At 42.3% G+C, this 18805-nt stretch overlaps 5 protein-coding genes across 5 annotated transcripts; 1 reads left to right on the forward strand and 4 right to left on the reverse strand.

Moving 5' to 3' along the window:
* The first annotated feature begins 514 nt into the window (after nt 1-514).
* LOC6503137 (synaptic vesicle glycoprotein 2A) lies at nt 515-16018 on the forward strand. Its single transcript, XM_001963466.4, has 4 exons — nt 515-659; nt 14220-14753; nt 14807-15472; nt 15529-16018. Exons 1-4 carry the CDS (start codon nt 617-619, stop codon nt 15885-15887), a joined length of 1602 nt encoding a protein of 533 aa, XP_001963502.2. The 5' UTR covers nt 515-616; the 3' UTR covers nt 15888-16018.
* LOC6502968 lies at nt 1042-6839 on the reverse strand. The gene is made up of 2 exons (XM_001963462.4): nt 6347-6839; nt 1042-3012 (listed from the first exon to the last, which is right to left on the reverse strand). The coding sequence occupies exons 1-2, from the start codon at nt 6570-6572 to the stop codon at nt 2138-2140; spliced, it is 1101 nt and encodes a 366-aa protein (XP_001963498.2). The 5' UTR covers nt 6573-6839; the 3' UTR covers nt 1042-2137.
* Nucleotides 2907-13595, reverse strand: LOC6502965. The gene is made up of 2 exons (XM_001963465.4): nt 13166-13595; nt 2907-3012 (listed from the first exon to the last, which is right to left on the reverse strand). Exon 1 carries the CDS (start codon nt 13545-13547, stop codon nt 13266-13268), a length of 282 nt encoding a protein of 93 aa, XP_001963501.1. The 5' UTR covers nt 13548-13595; the 3' UTR covers nt 2907-3012; nt 13166-13265.
* LOC6502967 lies at nt 2923-12064 on the reverse strand. The gene is made up of 2 exons (XM_001963463.4): nt 10137-12064; nt 2923-3012 (listed from the first exon to the last, which is right to left on the reverse strand). The coding sequence occupies exon 1, from the start codon at nt 10569-10571 to the stop codon at nt 10161-10163; it is 411 nt and encodes a 136-aa protein (XP_001963499.1). The 5' UTR covers nt 10572-12064; the 3' UTR covers nt 2923-3012; nt 10137-10160.
* Nucleotides 12116-12578, reverse strand: LOC6502966. The gene has a single exon (XM_001963464.4). It carries the CDS (start codon nt 12452-12454, stop codon nt 12194-12196), a length of 261 nt encoding a protein of 86 aa, XP_001963500.1. The 5' UTR covers nt 12455-12578; the 3' UTR covers nt 12116-12193.
* Nucleotides 16019-18805: the final 2787 nt, after the last annotated feature.

The raw sequence follows: 18805 nt of genomic DNA on the forward strand, positions 1-18805 counted from the left end.
TCCCAGTCCCAGTCCCAGTCCCTGTCCTTGACCCTGCCCCCAGTGTGTGAGTCTGAAACTGAATCCTTTTAAACGCGCTCTGCGGCGTCCGATAATTGTATATTAAATGTTACAAATTACCTATAAATGTATACAAAATGAGTATTTACAAGAGAATATCAATAAATTACTTCATTACTTTTAAACACCTTAATCTCTTGCTTGCTCTTGCTCTCCGGGAGGTAATTATATGGGGGGATTTAAGACCTTCTTATCGCCACTTCTGCACGACACTGACTTGCAGATTCAAGAGACTATACCTGGAGATGGCTCTGGTGCTCTGGTGCTAGACCTGGTTATTTAAGATTTACAGCTCTTGCCTTTTTTTTTGTCTTTATTTGGCTCGGTTATATGGATGGTGTGGTTGTGGTTGGTGGTGTCACCGCCGTAGAGAGCCCACGCCGAGAGAGCTTTACAGATCGGACTTTGAAGCACGTATCCGCTGCCACCCGGACGACACCCGGACTTTTAACTTTTAAGAACTCTCTGGGGGGCGGGCCTCGGCAGTTGGCCGTGCACGGTGCTCCAAATCAGACAACAGAGCCACTCCGGTCGCAGGACGAAGTCGCAGGACACCATGGATAATCCCGCCTACGTAATCGATTGCGATCGAGAGTTCGGTGAGTTCGGTTGGAGGAGGCTGTAAGGATCAGTGAAGAGGATGAGTGAAGGATAGCCGATCGAATCGAAAGTGAATCAGTGACAGTGAGAGAACCCAGAAAAATAATGAAAACTTGGCAGAAACTATTGTTTTTTGTTTTTTGTTTTTTGTTTGCTATGCTTTATTATTGCCAAAATGACTTTGTTTTTGGTTGGTATACATATATAAGATATACATGCGGTATATAAGATATATATATATATATGCGGTATATGCCCATCAGTTACAGATTCAATTCTATATGTTTATACTTTAGTTATTATTCATGAATTCAATTCTCGTGTCCTTGAATGCAGATGCAGTTTCCCTTTCTCTTTCACTTTCCTTTCTATATCTTCCTGTATATATTTTTTGTTTATTTTCTTGAGAGATACATAACTCGCCTCGTGTTTCTCTTAGTGTATTTTTGATAGGTTTTTTCTTATTTTGTTTGCATTTAGTTTTTAGTATCAGTGAGTATGTGAATAGACCGAGAAAAAGTCACGTCAGACATCGGCTATATGGGCTATAGAAGGGGTCTATGCCACATAACAGCTCTGACCACAGTTCTGGATGGCATTTCTATATGTTTTTGGATCATCTATGTATATCTGATAGACCACCTGGTATAATCCTATATCCGATGTCCGACTCTCCTTACTGAAGCAGTTCCTTGTGAGTAGAGCTCTGAGGGATGTGTGAGGGATTAAATGCTGATTATAGTGACGTCTAACCGCCTCCTTGGCGCGGTACTCCTTGGATGGTATCCTTGATAACTTGCTAACTTGGTAACTGGTATTCTGGTTATTGGTTTACTGGCTACTTTTGGGTTTTTTTTTTTTTTGGCTAATTATTGTAGTTGGTGTAGCATTTGCTAGCTGCCTGGAAGCAGTGTTCTAGGTGGGGTGAGTTCGCTGCTGAGCTTGGTGAGGTGAGCCGCCAGATCCGTGATCCGTGATCCGTAATCCGTGATCCGTAATCCTGGTCGAGTGACGTTTCTACTGAAGTGGGTCCCGTATAATGCGCGTGTGTGTGTGTGTGTGTTTGGGTGTATGTCCTTGTGTGTTTGGTATATTAACTATATCTTTTTTTTGGCTATGGTTTCAACTATCCTTTTTTTGCAGTACATAACGTTATTAAACCTCTATATGCGGCCAAGTCGGGCTCTATATATATAGTCTGTTCCGGAGCCCAGTTCTGGCAAAAGATTTCCATTTCCACTTTCTACTTTCCAATTTGGGAAGAAAAAAAATACTTCTTTTTACTCATTCGGGACGACCTCCCTTGCCAGTTCTGAGTCCAGTCGAAGAGTAGTCCTGCCCCTCTAAACAGTCCTCCATAGATATTTGAGTGTGGTTGTGTGTGTGAGTCGGGATGTCATAGGTGCTCCTCCACTCCCGATCCCGATCCCGATCCTCCTGGCTGATGTGTATTCCCTTTTTCCCACTCTAAAGTCCCTTACTTCTCGAAGATCAGCTCGCCGGTGAGGAAGGGGTTGAGGTAGGTCTGAGCCTCGTAGCCGGAGACCGAAGCCGTCGTGGTCCGTCGCCGTCCGCCGTTCTGCGTCCCCCCGCCCCGCCTCTCGCCGTGGGCATGGCCGTGGGCGTGGTGCGCCGGACGCTTCTCGTCGACGGGACTCAGGATCAGCGGTATGGGCATGGAGGTGTAGAGCTGCAGCTGCGGCGGCTGTACAATAGTTCCCGCCGCCGGGTTGAGGGGCGTGTCCATGTAGCCGTGCGGCAAGGTGGCTGCTGTGGCGGCCACGAATGCCTCTCCGCCACTGGTGGTGCTCGGCGTCGAGCTGGCCGTGGTTGGGGAGCCAGCAATGGCGTTAGCGTTGGCAACGGATAGCTTCTTGGGGCCGCCACCGCCCACGCGCACCCTGTGGTGTTTGTAGTGGCCGCGGTGGGTCTTGCGTTTGGAGTGACCCATTCCGGTCATGCCCTCCGCCGGCGGCGAGGTGTCCAGCAGCGGTAACAGCGGCAGATGTCCCTCCGGATCGCCGTCCAGGTCGATGCTTGTGCTGCTGTTGCCGGCGGTGGACGGGCCGAGGAGGGGCTGCTTCAGCGGATCCCGGGGATGCGGATGGGGATGGGGATGCGGATGCGGATGGGCCTGGATGATGGTGGCCGTGGCGAAGATCTCCTGGAAGCGGTTGCTCGCCTCCAGCTGCTGCAGCTGCAGGTGCTGGCGCTGCAGGAGCTGCTGGCGTTGCTGCTGCAGGTGGCTCAGGATGCGGTACTGGTCGAGGATGTGCTTGTAGAACTGCTCCGCGGTCACTTCCGATGAGTTCAGGAGGCGGATGGCTATTTTCTCGGGTATCACAATTTTATCTGCAAAGCGAGAAAGGGAAAAACAACTCGTAATTTTTTTATAATTGCGGGTACAGTCGTAAAGATTACAAGGGCTTTTCAACGTTTTAAGGTCTGGATTAGGCTTTACAGCACAGCTTTATGGAATGAGACGTGATCTTTATATATGATTCTAAATACAACTTCAGAAACTGATGATTCATAATTTAAGAAACGTAATTAGATGGGGATGGGGGATGAATTTCTATAAAATTTTATCTCTTGGTAATATTTTATTATTTTTTACTTTAGATATACACATTGAATTTATGAAAATATATATAGGTTCTATATATGTATATCGGTTATATATTGCAAATATCAGCGTTCAGAAGAGTCAAAGTTTGGAGTCGATAGCTTTTAAACTGAGAGACTATGGTCTTTGGAACCAAAAATACAATAAACTTTCAAAGAAAAGTCCTAGAATGACTGAGGAATACCTCATATATAAGGTATTGATCCACAGATCACGAATATTATTTATTTATTTATTGGATATGATAGCAGATCACGAATATAAATTCATATATTCATAAAATAAAATCATACACCACTTGATTGCTAAGATATGGCAATTACATTTTTATTTCCAACTTCTAAAATAAAAGGTAACAAACACTTGTATTTTTCAATTGTTATTATAAAAGTTTAAATATATGATTTTTTTGTAAATTTTTAAATATAAGTTAAGGAATAACTTTTATTTTCAACTGTTATAATAAAAAATGACAGATAACTCTTATTTTCAAATTATAAATAATAATTTCAAAAACATTGAAAAATGACACTTTATTTTAATTTTTTTTTTTAAATTTTAGAAATTAGTCATATATTTCAAAAACATTTTTAAAATTGCAATTATTAATGTCCCTGGTGTGATCTATGGTACTAGCTAAAGTTTCAAAGTTTGAAGTCTAATTCAAGGTATTTTGGGGTAATATTTTTGAAATAGAGAATCCAAGTATTTAGAATTCATGATTATTATAGATTTGGAAGACTATATGGAGAGCTAAAAGATTTTAATCTATTTAAAATCCATAACTCTAAGAGGTCTTATGGACCTTAATCCTATATACCATATCCTATAGTTTCTTATGATCATAAATCTTGTAATGAACATCGAACATAAATCAAGATATCTATCCGAAGTCCTGGGATCCAAAGATTGTTAGTTATATATGTATATAGAAATTAGAAAATCATTATATAATATAACAAATATTATAGATTAAAGTATATTATATTTTGAATTTAATGTTTATATGGTATTTAAATTTAAAGAATATCTGGAGTAAGGTTAGAAAACCTCTCCTTGAAGGAACACCCTGTTTTACCAACTATTTTGTAAAAAACTTAAAACTCCAAATATAAAAGAACACAATACAATAGATCATAAATCAATGAGACCTCTTTAAGGACCCTTCTCTAGAACTCCCTTGAGTACAAAGCCCCGTGAAGCATTAATCATATTCCCTGTATTCCCTGTACTCTGTGGAATGGCGAATAAATTGCAATTTGCCGGCCTTTGTGCCATATTGCTTTCACGAGGCAGCGGAATCTGTATTTAATTGCATCAAATTAGATTTATTGAACTGCAAACTGCAAACTGCAAATGGAAAGTCCGCCAAGGAAAACTGCACCCTGTCTTTGGGTGTGTGGGTGTGGGTGTGGGTGGCAGGAGGCCAGGATGGCAGGATGGTTGGGTGTAGTCGTGTGCATGACACCCCATTGACCTAATTTCGAGTTGATTTAAAAAAACTGAACAAAAAGCAAAGAAGAGCAGGAGAATGGGAGGAAGAGGAGGAGGAGGAGGAGGAGCGCCAGAAGGAGGTGGCTAGTAGTCCACCATGTAGTGGAACAATGTGGGCGGCCATCCTTCCCGCCCATCCTGAGAAAGTGCTGCCAATTCAGTTATATTCGGAGCAAATCTTGTCAGCAGAAAGCTTTAAATTGAAGACTTTTTTTTTGTTGTGTGAGGCCACGGAAATCCCATCCACCCTATTGTGCGAAAACTTTCCTACACAGTTGCACTTTTCATTAAAAGCGGTTATTAAAAATGCATATTGGTTTTTGGATTTGAATGGGAGAGCCTATCTAGAAATAAAATAATTAATTTTTATATTTTTTAGATTGTTTTATAAAATAAAAAAAATATTTTCCAAGATTTTTTTAAATAAAATAGTTTTAACCGTAAAATTGGATTTTTTGTACGAGCAATTATTTAATATTGTAAAAAAAAACTTTAGAGTTTCTACTTTTCTAGACATCTATTCTTAATTGTTACGTTTTATATTAAAAATGTAACAAATAAATGGTAATTTTGTTGCATCTAGTTTATAATTACTATAAACAAAACCTTTCAAGTTTAAAAAGATATACCACAGTTTGTTCCAATTATCACAAAATCAAAGAATATAGTTTAATGCTAAAATAACTTAGCTTCTTAAAACTAACTTTTTATAGTTAAATTTGTAAAAAAATTTTTAATTTGTAAAAAATTGAATGAAATGCTTTTGAAATTAAAATTTTTGAATCAAAAATAGGATTAATTTGTAGATTGGTAATTATTACTACTAGCCTAACTAGTAACGAGTTACGCTAACGAGTAACTGATCTTTGTACTGATATTAACGATTAACGGTTGATTTTCAAAACTTCTGAGATTCGTAAATTCTTAAAATTATTGATAAGGCAATTTTGAGTAGAAATAATTTTAAAATAATGTAATATTTAAAGTTAAATAAATCTTAAAATTAAATTAAATCCTTCTGAACATAAACCTATTATTTTTTTTTTTGTAAAATAAGTATTTTCTCATCTCCTTTTTTTTGCATTTCTGAAATTCTGAATATAATTTTGAAACATTTAAATTTTGAATAGTTTGCCACCATTTAAAATCTTGTAATTTCATAAAATAGGGCCCTAGGGTGTTATTTTTGGAAACCTTTTTGCCTAAATGCTTCATTGCCCAAAACGCATAACAAAAAAATGTCATCGCTGCTGTGCGAACCATCCAACCCCATCGGGGGCCAGGAGTGCTTCAGCCCCAAACGCCAATTACCAATACCAATCCGAGTCCCAGTCCCAGCCCCAAACCCCGCGTAGCCTAGATTCGGGCCTTTTGTCCCAGATTGACCGCAGCCCGCAAATGACCCGGCCAGTGATTGGTTTTTGGTCACCGGACCGAGCAGTTAGTCACGGGCTTTTGGTCACTAACTAGTTAGACCGGGAAGTGACCCACCGGGAAGTGGGATGGGGGGGAACAATAGAATGGACTGGCCAGTGGCCACCCGATCCTGGTGCGCTCCGGGCTTACCGCAATGCGTGGCCTTGGTGACGAAGGGACGGATGGTGGGGTCCCAGATGAAGATGTAGTACAGTGAGAGCATGATGGCCGCCAGTGAGACGCAAAGGACGTAGACGGCGACGGTCAGGATGCGGATGACCTTGCGATTGCTCTGCTGCGGCTGGTAGCAGCGGCTTATTGTCTCCGTGGGCGGCAGTTTCACTTTCTCCTCCAGCGAGTTCACTTTCGAGTTCATTTTGATTTTGATTTAGTTTCCTTTCGACTATTTTTTTGAATTTTTGATTTTGATTGTTGCCCTCGATTCTGATATGCTTCCTTTTTTCGTATTGTGTCCTTTTTTTTTTGGCAGTGGCCTTTTATAGTCTAATTGTTGTTTAAATGCAAAAGGTATTATCGCTTGGTTTTTGGTTTCTAGACTAGTTTCTAGACTTGTTCGCGTCGCGTGCTTCAAAATACAAAAAAAAGGGCGCGCTAAAAATCTGTTCTGCCAACCGACGTGTCGGACGTGTGCAAGCGAAATGAATTGAGAAAGTCTGGCGAAAGTACTGCTTCCTCGATGAAAAATCCGAAAGCGCCACACAGAGAGGGAGAGATAGAAGAGAGGAGAGAACAGCTGATTTTTCCTTCGCTTCGGAAGCTCCAATCCTTTCCGGTTGCGAACGAACGAGTAACGGTAATTGGTAGGAGAGTGCATCAGGCGACGCCGTTCAGGAGTTTATCATGTTCGGCTTTCACTCGTTTCTCGTTCGCTCTTTCGCCAGAAACTTCGTCCCTGCTCGTCGGTGACTTGTTTTGTTGTTTTTCTTGTTTCATGTCCTCTCTGCTTAGCTCAGGGCCGATCTTCGTTTTTAATTTCATTCATAAAATTCACCTTTACCCCCTCTCCCTTGGCCGCCTCATTTGAATTTTCGGCAGCGTGGGCTTTGTTTTTGGCGTTCGGTGTTTATGCCACACGCCACTCTGGCATTTTGGGAGCCAACAGAAACACAAAACACAAAGAAAACAAAAACAAACAGCACATCGGCACGTTGCACGTTGGCTCTTTGTGTGTCAAGTGCAGTCCCGCCACGCCTCCCGCCTCTCGCCTCCTGCGCCTTCGACGCCCATGACTCATATACGCGGAAATCAAAATACGCGCTTGATTTCATTTCTTTTGGCGAATTATTTGCAAACCGATGCCGCCAATCAATCAACTCCGCATTGGCTATTTTAAATATTTAATATTTGTGTGCGATTCCGCGCAGCAGGAGGGGCGGGATGCAGGGGGTCTTGCCAGCAGGGGCGCCTCTGTCTTTGACAGCAACCTTCGCCGGAGCCGCGAAGGACGTCGCTCACCTTTCAACTTTCGCTGCCGCTTGCCCCTCTGCCCCTCTGCCGCCCTCTGCCCCCTAGTCCTGCCCTTTGCTTCTGACAACCTGCCACCTGCCACCTGGCTGGTTTTTTTTTTTGCGCCCACAATTGCATACCTTCGTTTTCCGTTGCCTTGGCTCTCGGCTGAAGTCGGGGGGTTAACAAACTGCAACTGGGTCACTAGGACACGCCGAGAGCGACAGGGAGCGCGCCATAGCGGCCCTCGGCGGGCGCAAGCGAGAGAGCCAGCCTGCACTGCCACACCGAACGATTGCAATGTTGGCCATTGATTTTGTTGTATAAGAACTGCACACAGACACACACACAGACACACAGACACCTAGACAGGCACCCTAACCGTTAAAAAGAGATAGCTACAAACACACGCATTCAATTACAGGAGGCCTTCTGCTAATGGGAACTTGGGGAGTCCCTTGGTTGTTTTCAAAATTGCCATAATCTAGGACTTCTAAAGGGGCTCTTAAATAATAGTTATTATTATTAGAATATTTCTGAGTCCTATAATTTTAAGGATGTAGATCTTTATCATAGACTAAGATTTATAGACTAAATAGACTAATATAGATGACTAAAAGTTGAAAAAATCTATTTTGAAAAATTATTCAAATAATATTGCAATATCTATGTATGTTACTTATTGAGAATTGTACAATTTGTATTAAAAATTTCACTCTTTAATTATACAATTTCTATTAATAAAATTGTTTTATTTCCACTTCAAATAATTGTTTTCTCTATTAATAGAATTACCAAAAATAGTAATATAGCTCGAGCATTTCTATTTCGACTATAAAAATCTAGAGAAATGTGCAATATACTTTACAAATTGAATAATATTTTGATTTAAACTTTAGGGAAAAACAACAAAGGAGGAAAAATAACGGCAGGCATGCCAAAAAGTATGCTATGAATTTTGAATTTTTGTGAAAATGGTTACGTTATGAAGCAGTTATTAGTTTCTTTTTAATTTTATAGTTTTATTGATATTTTAAAAACTAAACCAAAAAAAAAGATAACTGTTGTGGTATTTTAAAAAATTTATATTTTTCAATAAATAAGAAATAGGTCAAATAACACCTCTTAAAATAAACCATTTAAACGTGAGAACATTTCAAAAGTTTCTAATCTATATAAATACCTAAAAAAATCATATATTAAATTTTTTTAAAGCAAGTAACATAATTTAAATAACTAAAATAAAGCAAAGCCACTAACTTATTCCTAAGGGAGGTTTGAATTTGCGTTGCTCTACTTTAAATGCACTTAAATACATATTCATCATGTGGGCCAAGATGTAGGCCACACCCACAAACCTATCTGCCACACACACATACACACACAGACATACATTGTTGGTGCACCTTTCCGGCAGCAAGTTACCCTCAAGGAGTTTCCTTCGCTCGGGCCACGTGACTAGGTGGAGCACTCGTATTCGGATTCCTCCCTATAACCCATAACCCTTTTCTCATGCTGGCCTCGAAAATGTTTTTGGTCCCAGCCTGCCCATTGCATTTCGTCCTTCCATCCCCCCTTCGTGCATCCCTCTACCCCTTCCTCGTCCTTATTGCCTTGCCAAGTTTAAGGATGGTTTATCTACCTGCTTACTTATGTGCAGACAAAACTGATTAAGCAGGCCGGAACTGGCAGGACTTTCAGGACTACAAGCAGAACAAGAAGAGGGCAGGAGGCAGGGGTGCGGCAAGGAGCAGGGATAATATGGTAAACCTATAAGAGGGGATTTTCCGCAAGAGCTGGATACGAGCACACATGATACGGCAGGGCAGCAGAGCAGAGCCGAGCAGAGCAGAGCCAGAATGGGATACACATAATTAAACTTAAACTTTAGTTAAGAGAAAACTTTTGAGCCTTTTTTGGAGGACGAAAAGGACGGAAACGCCATGCCCCAGGACTCTGGCTTCAGCCGAAGAACTAATGCAATTTGTGGACCAAAAATACGACATATTACTTTGGTTTCGGTTCGCCTAATCCCATTACAAAGTTTCTCCATGAAAAGGGACCTCTTTTTGCCAAAAAGGACACACACATGATGCGATTATATGTATGATTTAAATGCAATTATTTCAAATATGTGCAATTTAAATCATATTGTGTTGATTGAAGAGGCGGCAAATTAATTAAATGCTGATTACATTCTGGCAAATTGCATTTCAATAAATACCGAGGCAGTCCGATGTGTATTTATTGAATATTACCCATACGCCCCGTTGCCCGGATGAATTTTCATTTCGTTTGAATGGCTTTTCAGCTTTTTAGCTTTATAGATTTTCAATTTTAATTAAGGAAAAGAAAAAGGACACTCTGGATAAGAGAAATATTCTAGTGTAGACTTTAAAGCGATTCCATACACCACTGCGTATACGTAATTTAAATAAGAACACGCCAAAGAAAATGGCTTCTGTTAGCGTACATGAATATTTAAAGACCTCGTTTGTTAGCCAAATACGGGGGCCTTCTTTTGGCCCTTGAAGACCGGCGGCATCCGGGAGTCCCAGAAGAAGATGTGATAGATCGAGAGGAAGAATCCGAGGCAGCAGAGACCGCACAGGTAGATGACTATGACAAAGTAGCGAGCAAACCGCTCTGTGCAGGTGGGCTCCGCGAATATAATCTCCTCCAGCTGGGGCGTTTTGGGCACATAGGACGCTGAGACGCCACTACGGCGGGGAGCACTGCTGCTGGCCAGCCGGACGCTGCTACTGCTGCTGGAGGACGTCTTGGCGGTGTCCGCCACCGCCTCCTCCTCGGCCCGCACATTCGACTCGATTATGTTGACGATCTTGGCCAGGTTAGCCACACTGGTGGCGTTGCCCGTTCTGGAGCCGGATTCCGGTGTTCCGGACATTGCGATTGCCGGACAGCGATTCGAATACTGATTTGATGTCGACACAATCGACGATTAAATCAAAATCAGCCCCGAATGACGCCATCCGTTGGGGGCTCCTGCCCGGCTCTGCCCGATTTGGGGGCACGCAGCAAAGCGGATTAGTTTTGTGCATGGCTGTCATTTTTTGATATCGACCACGGCGGCTAATTAACACTGCCACTGCACCATTGGCTCTTATTTTAGCCGAGAATACGAAAACTGGGAGGCAATAGCAGCTATAGTCTTGTGGCTTGAAATATTTATACCCGGTACTTGGATTATTTATATTCTAGTCTATTTAAGAGGGCAATTGTAACGATCATTTCCTTACTTAATCTGTTGGATGACAAAACAATTCTTTAAAAATAATAAGATAGGGTATATGAGAGGGCTTCTAGGCATAAACATTTGTATGCTATACCCGGTACTTAATTCAGTCAGTAACAGTCCTTATCCTCTACAAAATAACAACAAATCCCCTAACTACAACATGGAAGCTACTAAAAATAAACAATAAAACTAAACTTTTAATACATTATACCCGCTACTTCATTCAGTAATTGTGTTTCCTGATTTAGGAGACACTTATAGTGAAAAGCAATTATTTCCATACTTAATCTCTCAACTGACAAATAATTTTTTGATTATAATAATAAGAAAAGGTATATAAAAGAGCTTCTAAAAATAAATATCTGTAAAGTATGATACCCGGTACTTGGTTTTGTAATTAAATTGCCTATTTTATGGGGCATTGATGGATTAATTAAACTAATACATTCCTAGTAACAATCCTTATGAGAGCTACCCAAACTTAACATTTTTAATATATCATACACGATTCAATAATTATATTTTATATTGTAGGGGCCATTGATAGAGAAACACTCCTTATCCTAAAAGAGCTGAAAAAAATTAACATTTCTATATTAAGATATCCGGTACTTGGTTTAGTAATTCTGTTGCTTATTTTAGAGGGCATTACTAGAGTAGCCTCAACAAAAAAATTATATACTTTTTTACATAAGCTTCCAAAAATAAACATTTTCAAGATATCATACCCGGTATTTGATTTAATAATTTATTTGCCTATTTTTCGATGCATTGATAGATTACCTAATATCTTTCCAAAAATATTTCTAAACAATACTGCCAAAAAAAATATTTTTCATTTTGAAAGTTATAATTTATAAGTTAAGTTTTTAAGTTATAAAAACTACCTTTTTTAGAGGGTACTGCCTATTTTAGAGGGAAGTCGTAGAGCAATGGGAGCAATCTTTGGAAATATTTGGAATTTCGAAACCCTCTAGAAATCTCTATAAAAATATTAGATTAGTTAAGATTCTAGAAATAAAAGTATTTTCAGTAAATGATACCCGGTACTTGGAGAGTGTGAGCCAACCCTTATAAGTATTTAAAAATCAACCTAAAAAAGTGTAAAAAAAGGCCAAATCCACCAGCTTAGCCCCTTAGCTCTCGTTCGAATGGAAAACTGAAAGCCAGATTAGTTTCCATCGGCCACTTACCTAAATCTGGTCACTGGCACGGGGTGAGTGAGTGAGTGACTGGAACTGGGAGGGAAGGAGGACTCCGTGGACAGGATCCTAGCCGATGGGATGGGTGTGCTTGAAGACGGGCAGTGGCGGCATCCGAGAGTCCCAGATAAAGAGATAGTAGACCGCCAGGGTTAGGCCCATGCCACTGACCCCGCCCATGTAGAGCATCAGGGTGAGGAGGCGGAAGGTCTTCGACTCGAAGAAGTCGTCCGACTTGGGCATCTGAATCTCCTCATCCTTGGCCTCCTGGACGACGGCGGCCAAGCTGGACATCAAGTTTGCCGCCCCACCTGGACCTGAGCCACTCATTTTGAAAGAATCACTCCGCTTTCAAACAGAAAACCAACAGAAAAAAAAATCGAACCGAAGGGTCTCTGTCTCAATGGACGAACTGAACACAATTGAGCGAGTGCTCCGACTGGCAGGGATCCGGTCTTCCATTCTTTTTGGTCTTCGGCCTCTAGTCTATAGTCTCTACTCTCTAGTGTCTGGTAGTCTGTAGTCTTTTTCTGGCTCTTTCTTTTGGCTCTGGTTCTGGCCAGAGCCAGCTTTGTTCTTCTGTGTTGTTTTTTTTCTATCCGCTTGACTGCTTTTGCGGTTTCTTCCATCGGAGAGGGTTTGCACAGAAAAGGGGTCTCGGGCCACCACCGTCTTGGGGGCCACCGACTAATAAGATTCGCCAGAGTAACGCATCACGTGCTGGGGGCTCTTTAGCGGCCACTTGACCCGGTTTCCACAAACCCACCCACCCACCAAACCCCATCTTCTCTGTTTTCCGTTTATGCCTCACGATGGGTGGATGGATGGATGGATGGGGTCTAATGACGACTGTGGGTAATGGGTATTCGATGAGGATACTACAATGAATGAAGAGTGGAAGGACTGGGAATGTAAAGGATATATTTCTCTGGGGGAAGTACTTCTCAGCCTTTGGAGAAGCCCTTCCACATCCCATATATCTACACACGTTCTCAGGTCATCCACTAGTCGAGTGGCCACTGAATGACTTTGTTTACCCACCTTTCGGGTAGCTTGGCCAAATCCAATTAGTGGCCACCTTTTCCTCCTCAGTTTCCGGGGATGGTGGGTGGGAGACCGCCGCCCACTACCGAGTCACTCGTCACTGGTACTCGTGCACTTTCTGCACCGGATGACCGCCGATGGAGACGGGAAACTTGAGGTGGATGTCCGGCATGCTGGAGTCGAAGAAGAGCAGATAGTACAGGGCCAGCACCATGCCCAGACTGCTAATCCCTCCCAGATACAAAAAGATCGAGATCAGGCGAAAGGTCTTCGTCTCGAAGAAGGGCGAGGGAGGCTGTTCCTTCGGCAGGCGGACGTCGTCTGCTCCCTCAGACTTATCCTCCGATTTTTCCACCGAATCGGAGCCGGGGGAAGCCATCACCAAATTGGAACTGGGCGCTATTTAGGTTCCATGGGTTCTACTTATAGGGAACTGAAATTATGCCAGCCTGTGAGGGGTTTCCATCAAATGGCAGTGATTGACAGATCCTTTTTGATGGAAACACTTGAAAAAATTTGATTTCTTTTTAACGTTTTAGGGAAAATTTGGATAAAACATTAAAATGATACTCCAGTGTAATCTACAAGTCTGTCTTTACTTATAATTCCCAACTGGTTATGGGCAAGGGAATTATAATACCCGATACTTGCTTTCAAAATACTAAAAATTGTATTTTTTTTACAGGACTGATATAGAATTATATTTTATATATAATATATATGGCTTTATATTTCTAAAATTTTGCATATCACTTCGATCTATCATAATGGATCATTATATCATAGATTCTAATAGATCTTAGTGATAATAGTGACTTGGATCCCTGTAATAGATTAAATAAAGAACTTATAGATACATATGTATAGTGTAGTTAGTTTGAATATGAGATTATAGATATAGATTATAGATACATAGTATATAGAATATAGTTTAATAATATCCACTTATATCTTATCCGTATTTTAATCAACGATATTTTTATGAGTGTATATATTTTTCAAACCCATCTCTCTTTTCTCCAATCTGACATATTTTGTTTCCAACCCGCAGCCATCGAAAAGTCGCCGGAGAAGCCCTCGGAGAAGCCCTCGGAGAAGCCCCTACCCCACAGCTTCGAGGAGGCCATCACGCTGACCGGCGTGGGCCGCTTCCACTACAAGCTGCTCCTGATCTGCGGGCTCTGCTTCATGGCCGTCATGGTGGAGATCATGGGCGTCAGTCTGATCATGAACCAGATGAAGTGCGACCTCCAGCCGACCCTCGACGAGCAGGGCATCCTGGCCTCCGCGGGCTTCCTGGGCGTGGTGCTCAGCTCCCACGCCATGGGTTTCCTGGCGGACACCTGGGGGCGGGCCACCACCCTCAGATACGCTCTCTCCCTGGCCTCGGTCTGCTCCATCGTGTCCGGCTTCTCGGTGAACATTTGGATGCTGATTGTGTTTCGTTTCCTCACCGGATTCTTCATGTCCGGCGGGCAGGCGTGCGTTTTCAGCTTGTGCGGCGAGTTCCACGGCCAGGGATCCCGAGTCCGGCACGTGACCCTGCTCTCAGGCTTCCTCTGCCTGGCTATGGTGTTTGCTCCAGGTGAGTCCCGTTACCCGGGAGCTTGGGATTTCAATTAAAAACTCCTCTCGTAGCCATGGCAATTGCCATTCTTCCTCTCCGGATTGAGACTGTTTTCCTGGGTCTGCGATTCTCCTCCTGGCGTGTCCTGCTCCTGGCCAATGTCTCCATTTCGCTGGTGGCCCTCCTGGGAATCTCGACGCTGCCGGAGACCCCCAAGTACCAGCTCGTCCAGGGACGGGCTCACGAATCCCTGGAGACTCTGCGCACCATCTTTGCCCAGAACACGGGACGCGATCGAAGCGAGTACCCGGTGCGGGAAATAGTCCTGGAGAGCGGCGGCGCCAGTCTGGGCGATGTCCACGGCTTCCTCGATGCAGTGCGTCTCATCTGGCACCAGACAGTGCCCCTCTTCTACCGCTCCCGTCTGCTGCAAACGCTGAACATCTGCGCCATCCAGTTCCTCATCTACTTCCTGGCCCAGGGCATCTTTATGTGGTTCCCCACCATCCTGGATGAGCTGGGCACGCGTGGTGGCGAGGACACGCTCCTCTGCAGTGTCCTCCAGGGTCTGAACACGAGTGCCAATGTGACGGACGCGGGGGATGGCTCTGCCAGTTGCTCCCTGGAAGTGGACACCTCCACCTACCAGGTGATGATCATCATCGGAGGGTCCTTTGTGCTCATCTACTTGTTCTTCGCCTACATCATAGACTACACGGGCAAGAAGAATCTCCTGAGTGAGTATTTCCAGGGAGTGTCCAAGACTATATGCTACATCTCCTCCCCTCCATAGTGGCCTGGATGATCCTGACCATGGTGTGTCTGGTGGGGCTCCACTACCTGGAGCAGTTCGCCTTGGTGGTCATCGCTCTGACGGCCGTGATGGCCATCGGGAACTGTGGCGGCCTCGTCAGCACCATCGCCATGGACTTCTATCCGACGCACATCAACGCCATGGGCATGTGCTTCATCATGATGGTGGGCCGCCTCGGGGCGGTGGTGGGCAGCAACATCCTGGGGCGCCTGCTCTTCGCCAGCTGTGACGAGGTCTTCTGGGCGCTGCTCGGGCTGGTGGTTCTCCTCTGCATCATGGGCTACTTCCTGCCGGAGAAGGCGCCTGCCAAGAGGGCGTCCGCCCTTAGTTCTAAGTAGGATTAGTCTGGGACTGAGCAGAGAGGCTTCTTTTCAATTCATTTTTTACAATTTTTTTTTTAGATATTCATATTATTTATATTTCTTATTTAAAGTTAAATAAAATAATAAAAAAAGACCTAGAAACGGGAGCAGTCCGCCTTGGAAATGGGAATGGATTAGGTAAATGGTTGTGCCCATTCCTCGCCAGCCACGTTCTGGACTGGATGTTGTCACCAAAGACGAGGCCGCAGCCGAAGCATTAGCGGCATTAACATTCCTGGAATTCGTTGCTGGACGAGGGGCGAGGCAAGCTGGAGGGGGCGGTGGGCAAGTGGCATGGTGGCACGGTGGGCGGAGGGGGGCAGACAAAAGAGGAGGGGCAGTCCATGGGGCAGACTAAACGCATTCCAAGTGCCGTCGCATCACCAGCTCCAACTACAACTGCTACTCAGCCAGGAAGGGGTATTCCTGAAGTGGGAGGGTATATTGATTTTTTCGGGAATTTCAAAATAAAAAATAAATCAAAATATTTAATTATGAAATAATTTTAATAATATACAAAATCTATATATTTTCAAATATAAATAAAACATTAAGCAATATGAAATATTTGTCCCTAAAACTATCAATTTTTATATAAAAATTACAGAGTTCGACTACGAATTGCATAATAATATTATTTTATTTAAGATGTTAAAATACAAAATACCACATATAAACCTTATAAGATTCTAGTTTTAGAAGTAGACAATTTTTAAATGCAAGTCTTAGTTACCAAGTATAAATAATTGTAGGGTATTGGCCAGTCGTCTATGCCTTTTGAAGAGCCATCCATCCCACTTGTTTCTCCGAGTTTTTGTGCGTTTGTTTTGTTGTATTTATTCAGCAAAACGGTATTTGCTCCGCCGGCTGGTCACAGTCTACAGCGGCACCTCCAGCTCCAGCTCTAGCTCTGCCTCTGGCTCTGGCTCTGGCTCCAGCTCTAGTCTGGCTCTGGCTCTGGCTCCAACTCCAATTCCAATTCCAAACTTCAACCCACCGATCCGGTAAGCAACTAAGCAGGTAAGCAAGTTAGCCTGGCTAGCCAGGTAAGATCGCCAGGTAAGCCAGCCAAGCAACAAGCCATTGCCAATCATAACACACACGTTGCCACACTGGGATTCCACAGTCCACATCCACATCCACAATCACAGTCACATCCAAACAGAGAGACTAACAAACAAAAACCCGAAGTCCAAGTGCGAGGCCAATTGCGATTCCCTCTACCACAATCTTTTGGGCCCAGAAGAGAAGAGGCTTCTCTGGATCGGTGGATCGGTGGCCATTGATTGCTTAACTGCGCATTTCTCGACTTATATGGCATTGGCCAGATAACCGCCTAACAACTGCCAGTCCCCAGTCTCGTCTCCTTGGAGCTTCTTGCGAGACTCCATCTCAGTCTCAGTCGCAGTCGCAGTCTCCATCTCTGTTCTGGTCCCAACGCCCCGTTCCATTAGCCAACGGCATTGGCATTGGCATTGCCAATTGCCATGCCACATCTGAAAATGAGCCATCTGTGGGGGCTGTCCAGTCCAGTTTAGTTCGCCTCCTCGGCCCACATCGGCCAGGTCACTAAATTTCCATTTAAAAGCATTTCAGAGCCATTCAGAGCCAACTTGGCTCAGCCAAGTGACAATTAAGACGGTGGCCATCCCACCCACCTTCGAAGCTACATATTTTCTTAAATATTTATCTATGCCCGGTACTTTAGAGTTTGTGGGTATACCTACTTTATTAAATCAGCTTAGACTTAATATAGAAATCATATATTGAAATAACTTATATATATATTTAAAATAAGTCATTATACATCTTTCAAATGAATGCATTTGGTTTTATTTATTTTTAATTAATTTATTTCGTTTTTTCTAAGAGCTTTGAGATAGAAATATAACCAAATTCCTAATTATAAGTATTTAGTTATTATATATTAAATAAAATGAGTTACAAGGGTAGCATATTATTATTGATAATAACTTATTATTAATAAGGTATACTTCAATAAGCAATCCTGTATAAGAGGTATAAATAGTAGAGATATCTTAAAGGTGGATGGATTTCAAGAAAGAAATAAATATATTTGAACTTTTGAAGAAACAAAGTTTTTCAAATAAATGATACCCGGTACTCCTTAATAAGTGCTTTTAGGCGATTTTGTAAGTTTGGCACTTGAGTGTTTCAGATTTTATTCATACTGATCAAGAATATATATCTTATGGAAACTACTACGGAAACTACTATTTATTCTTCACCTACTACCTTTGCAAATTCTATAGTCTCAAATTCCGAGTATATACAGGCCCTATTTAAGCTTCATTTAAATTATTTTATATTTTAAATTAAAAATTGGCAGTAAATCTCAAGAAAAACAGTAGAAAGAAAATCTTGCAGAAACAAAAAGAAACCCATGCAGTTAAGAGGACATGTTTATGATGTCTCTGACAATAAATATAAATATTCTTGATAGGGTTATAATATATATTCTCATTATATATTCTCTTTTAAACTATTATTTCTTATTAAATTTTGTGTAGAATGATGAAGAATCGACTTAAAAATATTTTAGGGTATTCCGCTTAAGGATCGGGTGGAAATTGGGCAAGGAATATTCATCGCTTTGGGCTCTATTTTCCTTTCATGCACAATTGTAAAAGGGGCTTCCCCGAAAACTTTACAACTAAATCTATGAAATAATTTATTCAAAAGTTTCGATGTAGCATGCTGGAGAATCGACTTATAAGTCTTTTAAGATATGCCGCTCGAGAATCGGATGTAAATTCTGATGGATTAACCCCATGAGATGCTGACCAAAAATATGTATACACTTTGTAGGTTCTGAGATGTGTCCTTCACTGCGTTGCACACTAGTGGCCCTCTGCAGGGGTATAATTTGTATA

The sequence above is a fragment of the Drosophila ananassae genome, chromosome XL, assembly GCF_017639315.1.
Source record: "Drosophila ananassae strain 14024-0371.13 chromosome XL, ASM1763931v2, whole genome shotgun sequence".
NCBI classification, from domain to species: Eukaryota; Metazoa; Arthropoda; class Insecta; order Diptera; family Drosophilidae; genus Drosophila; species Drosophila ananassae.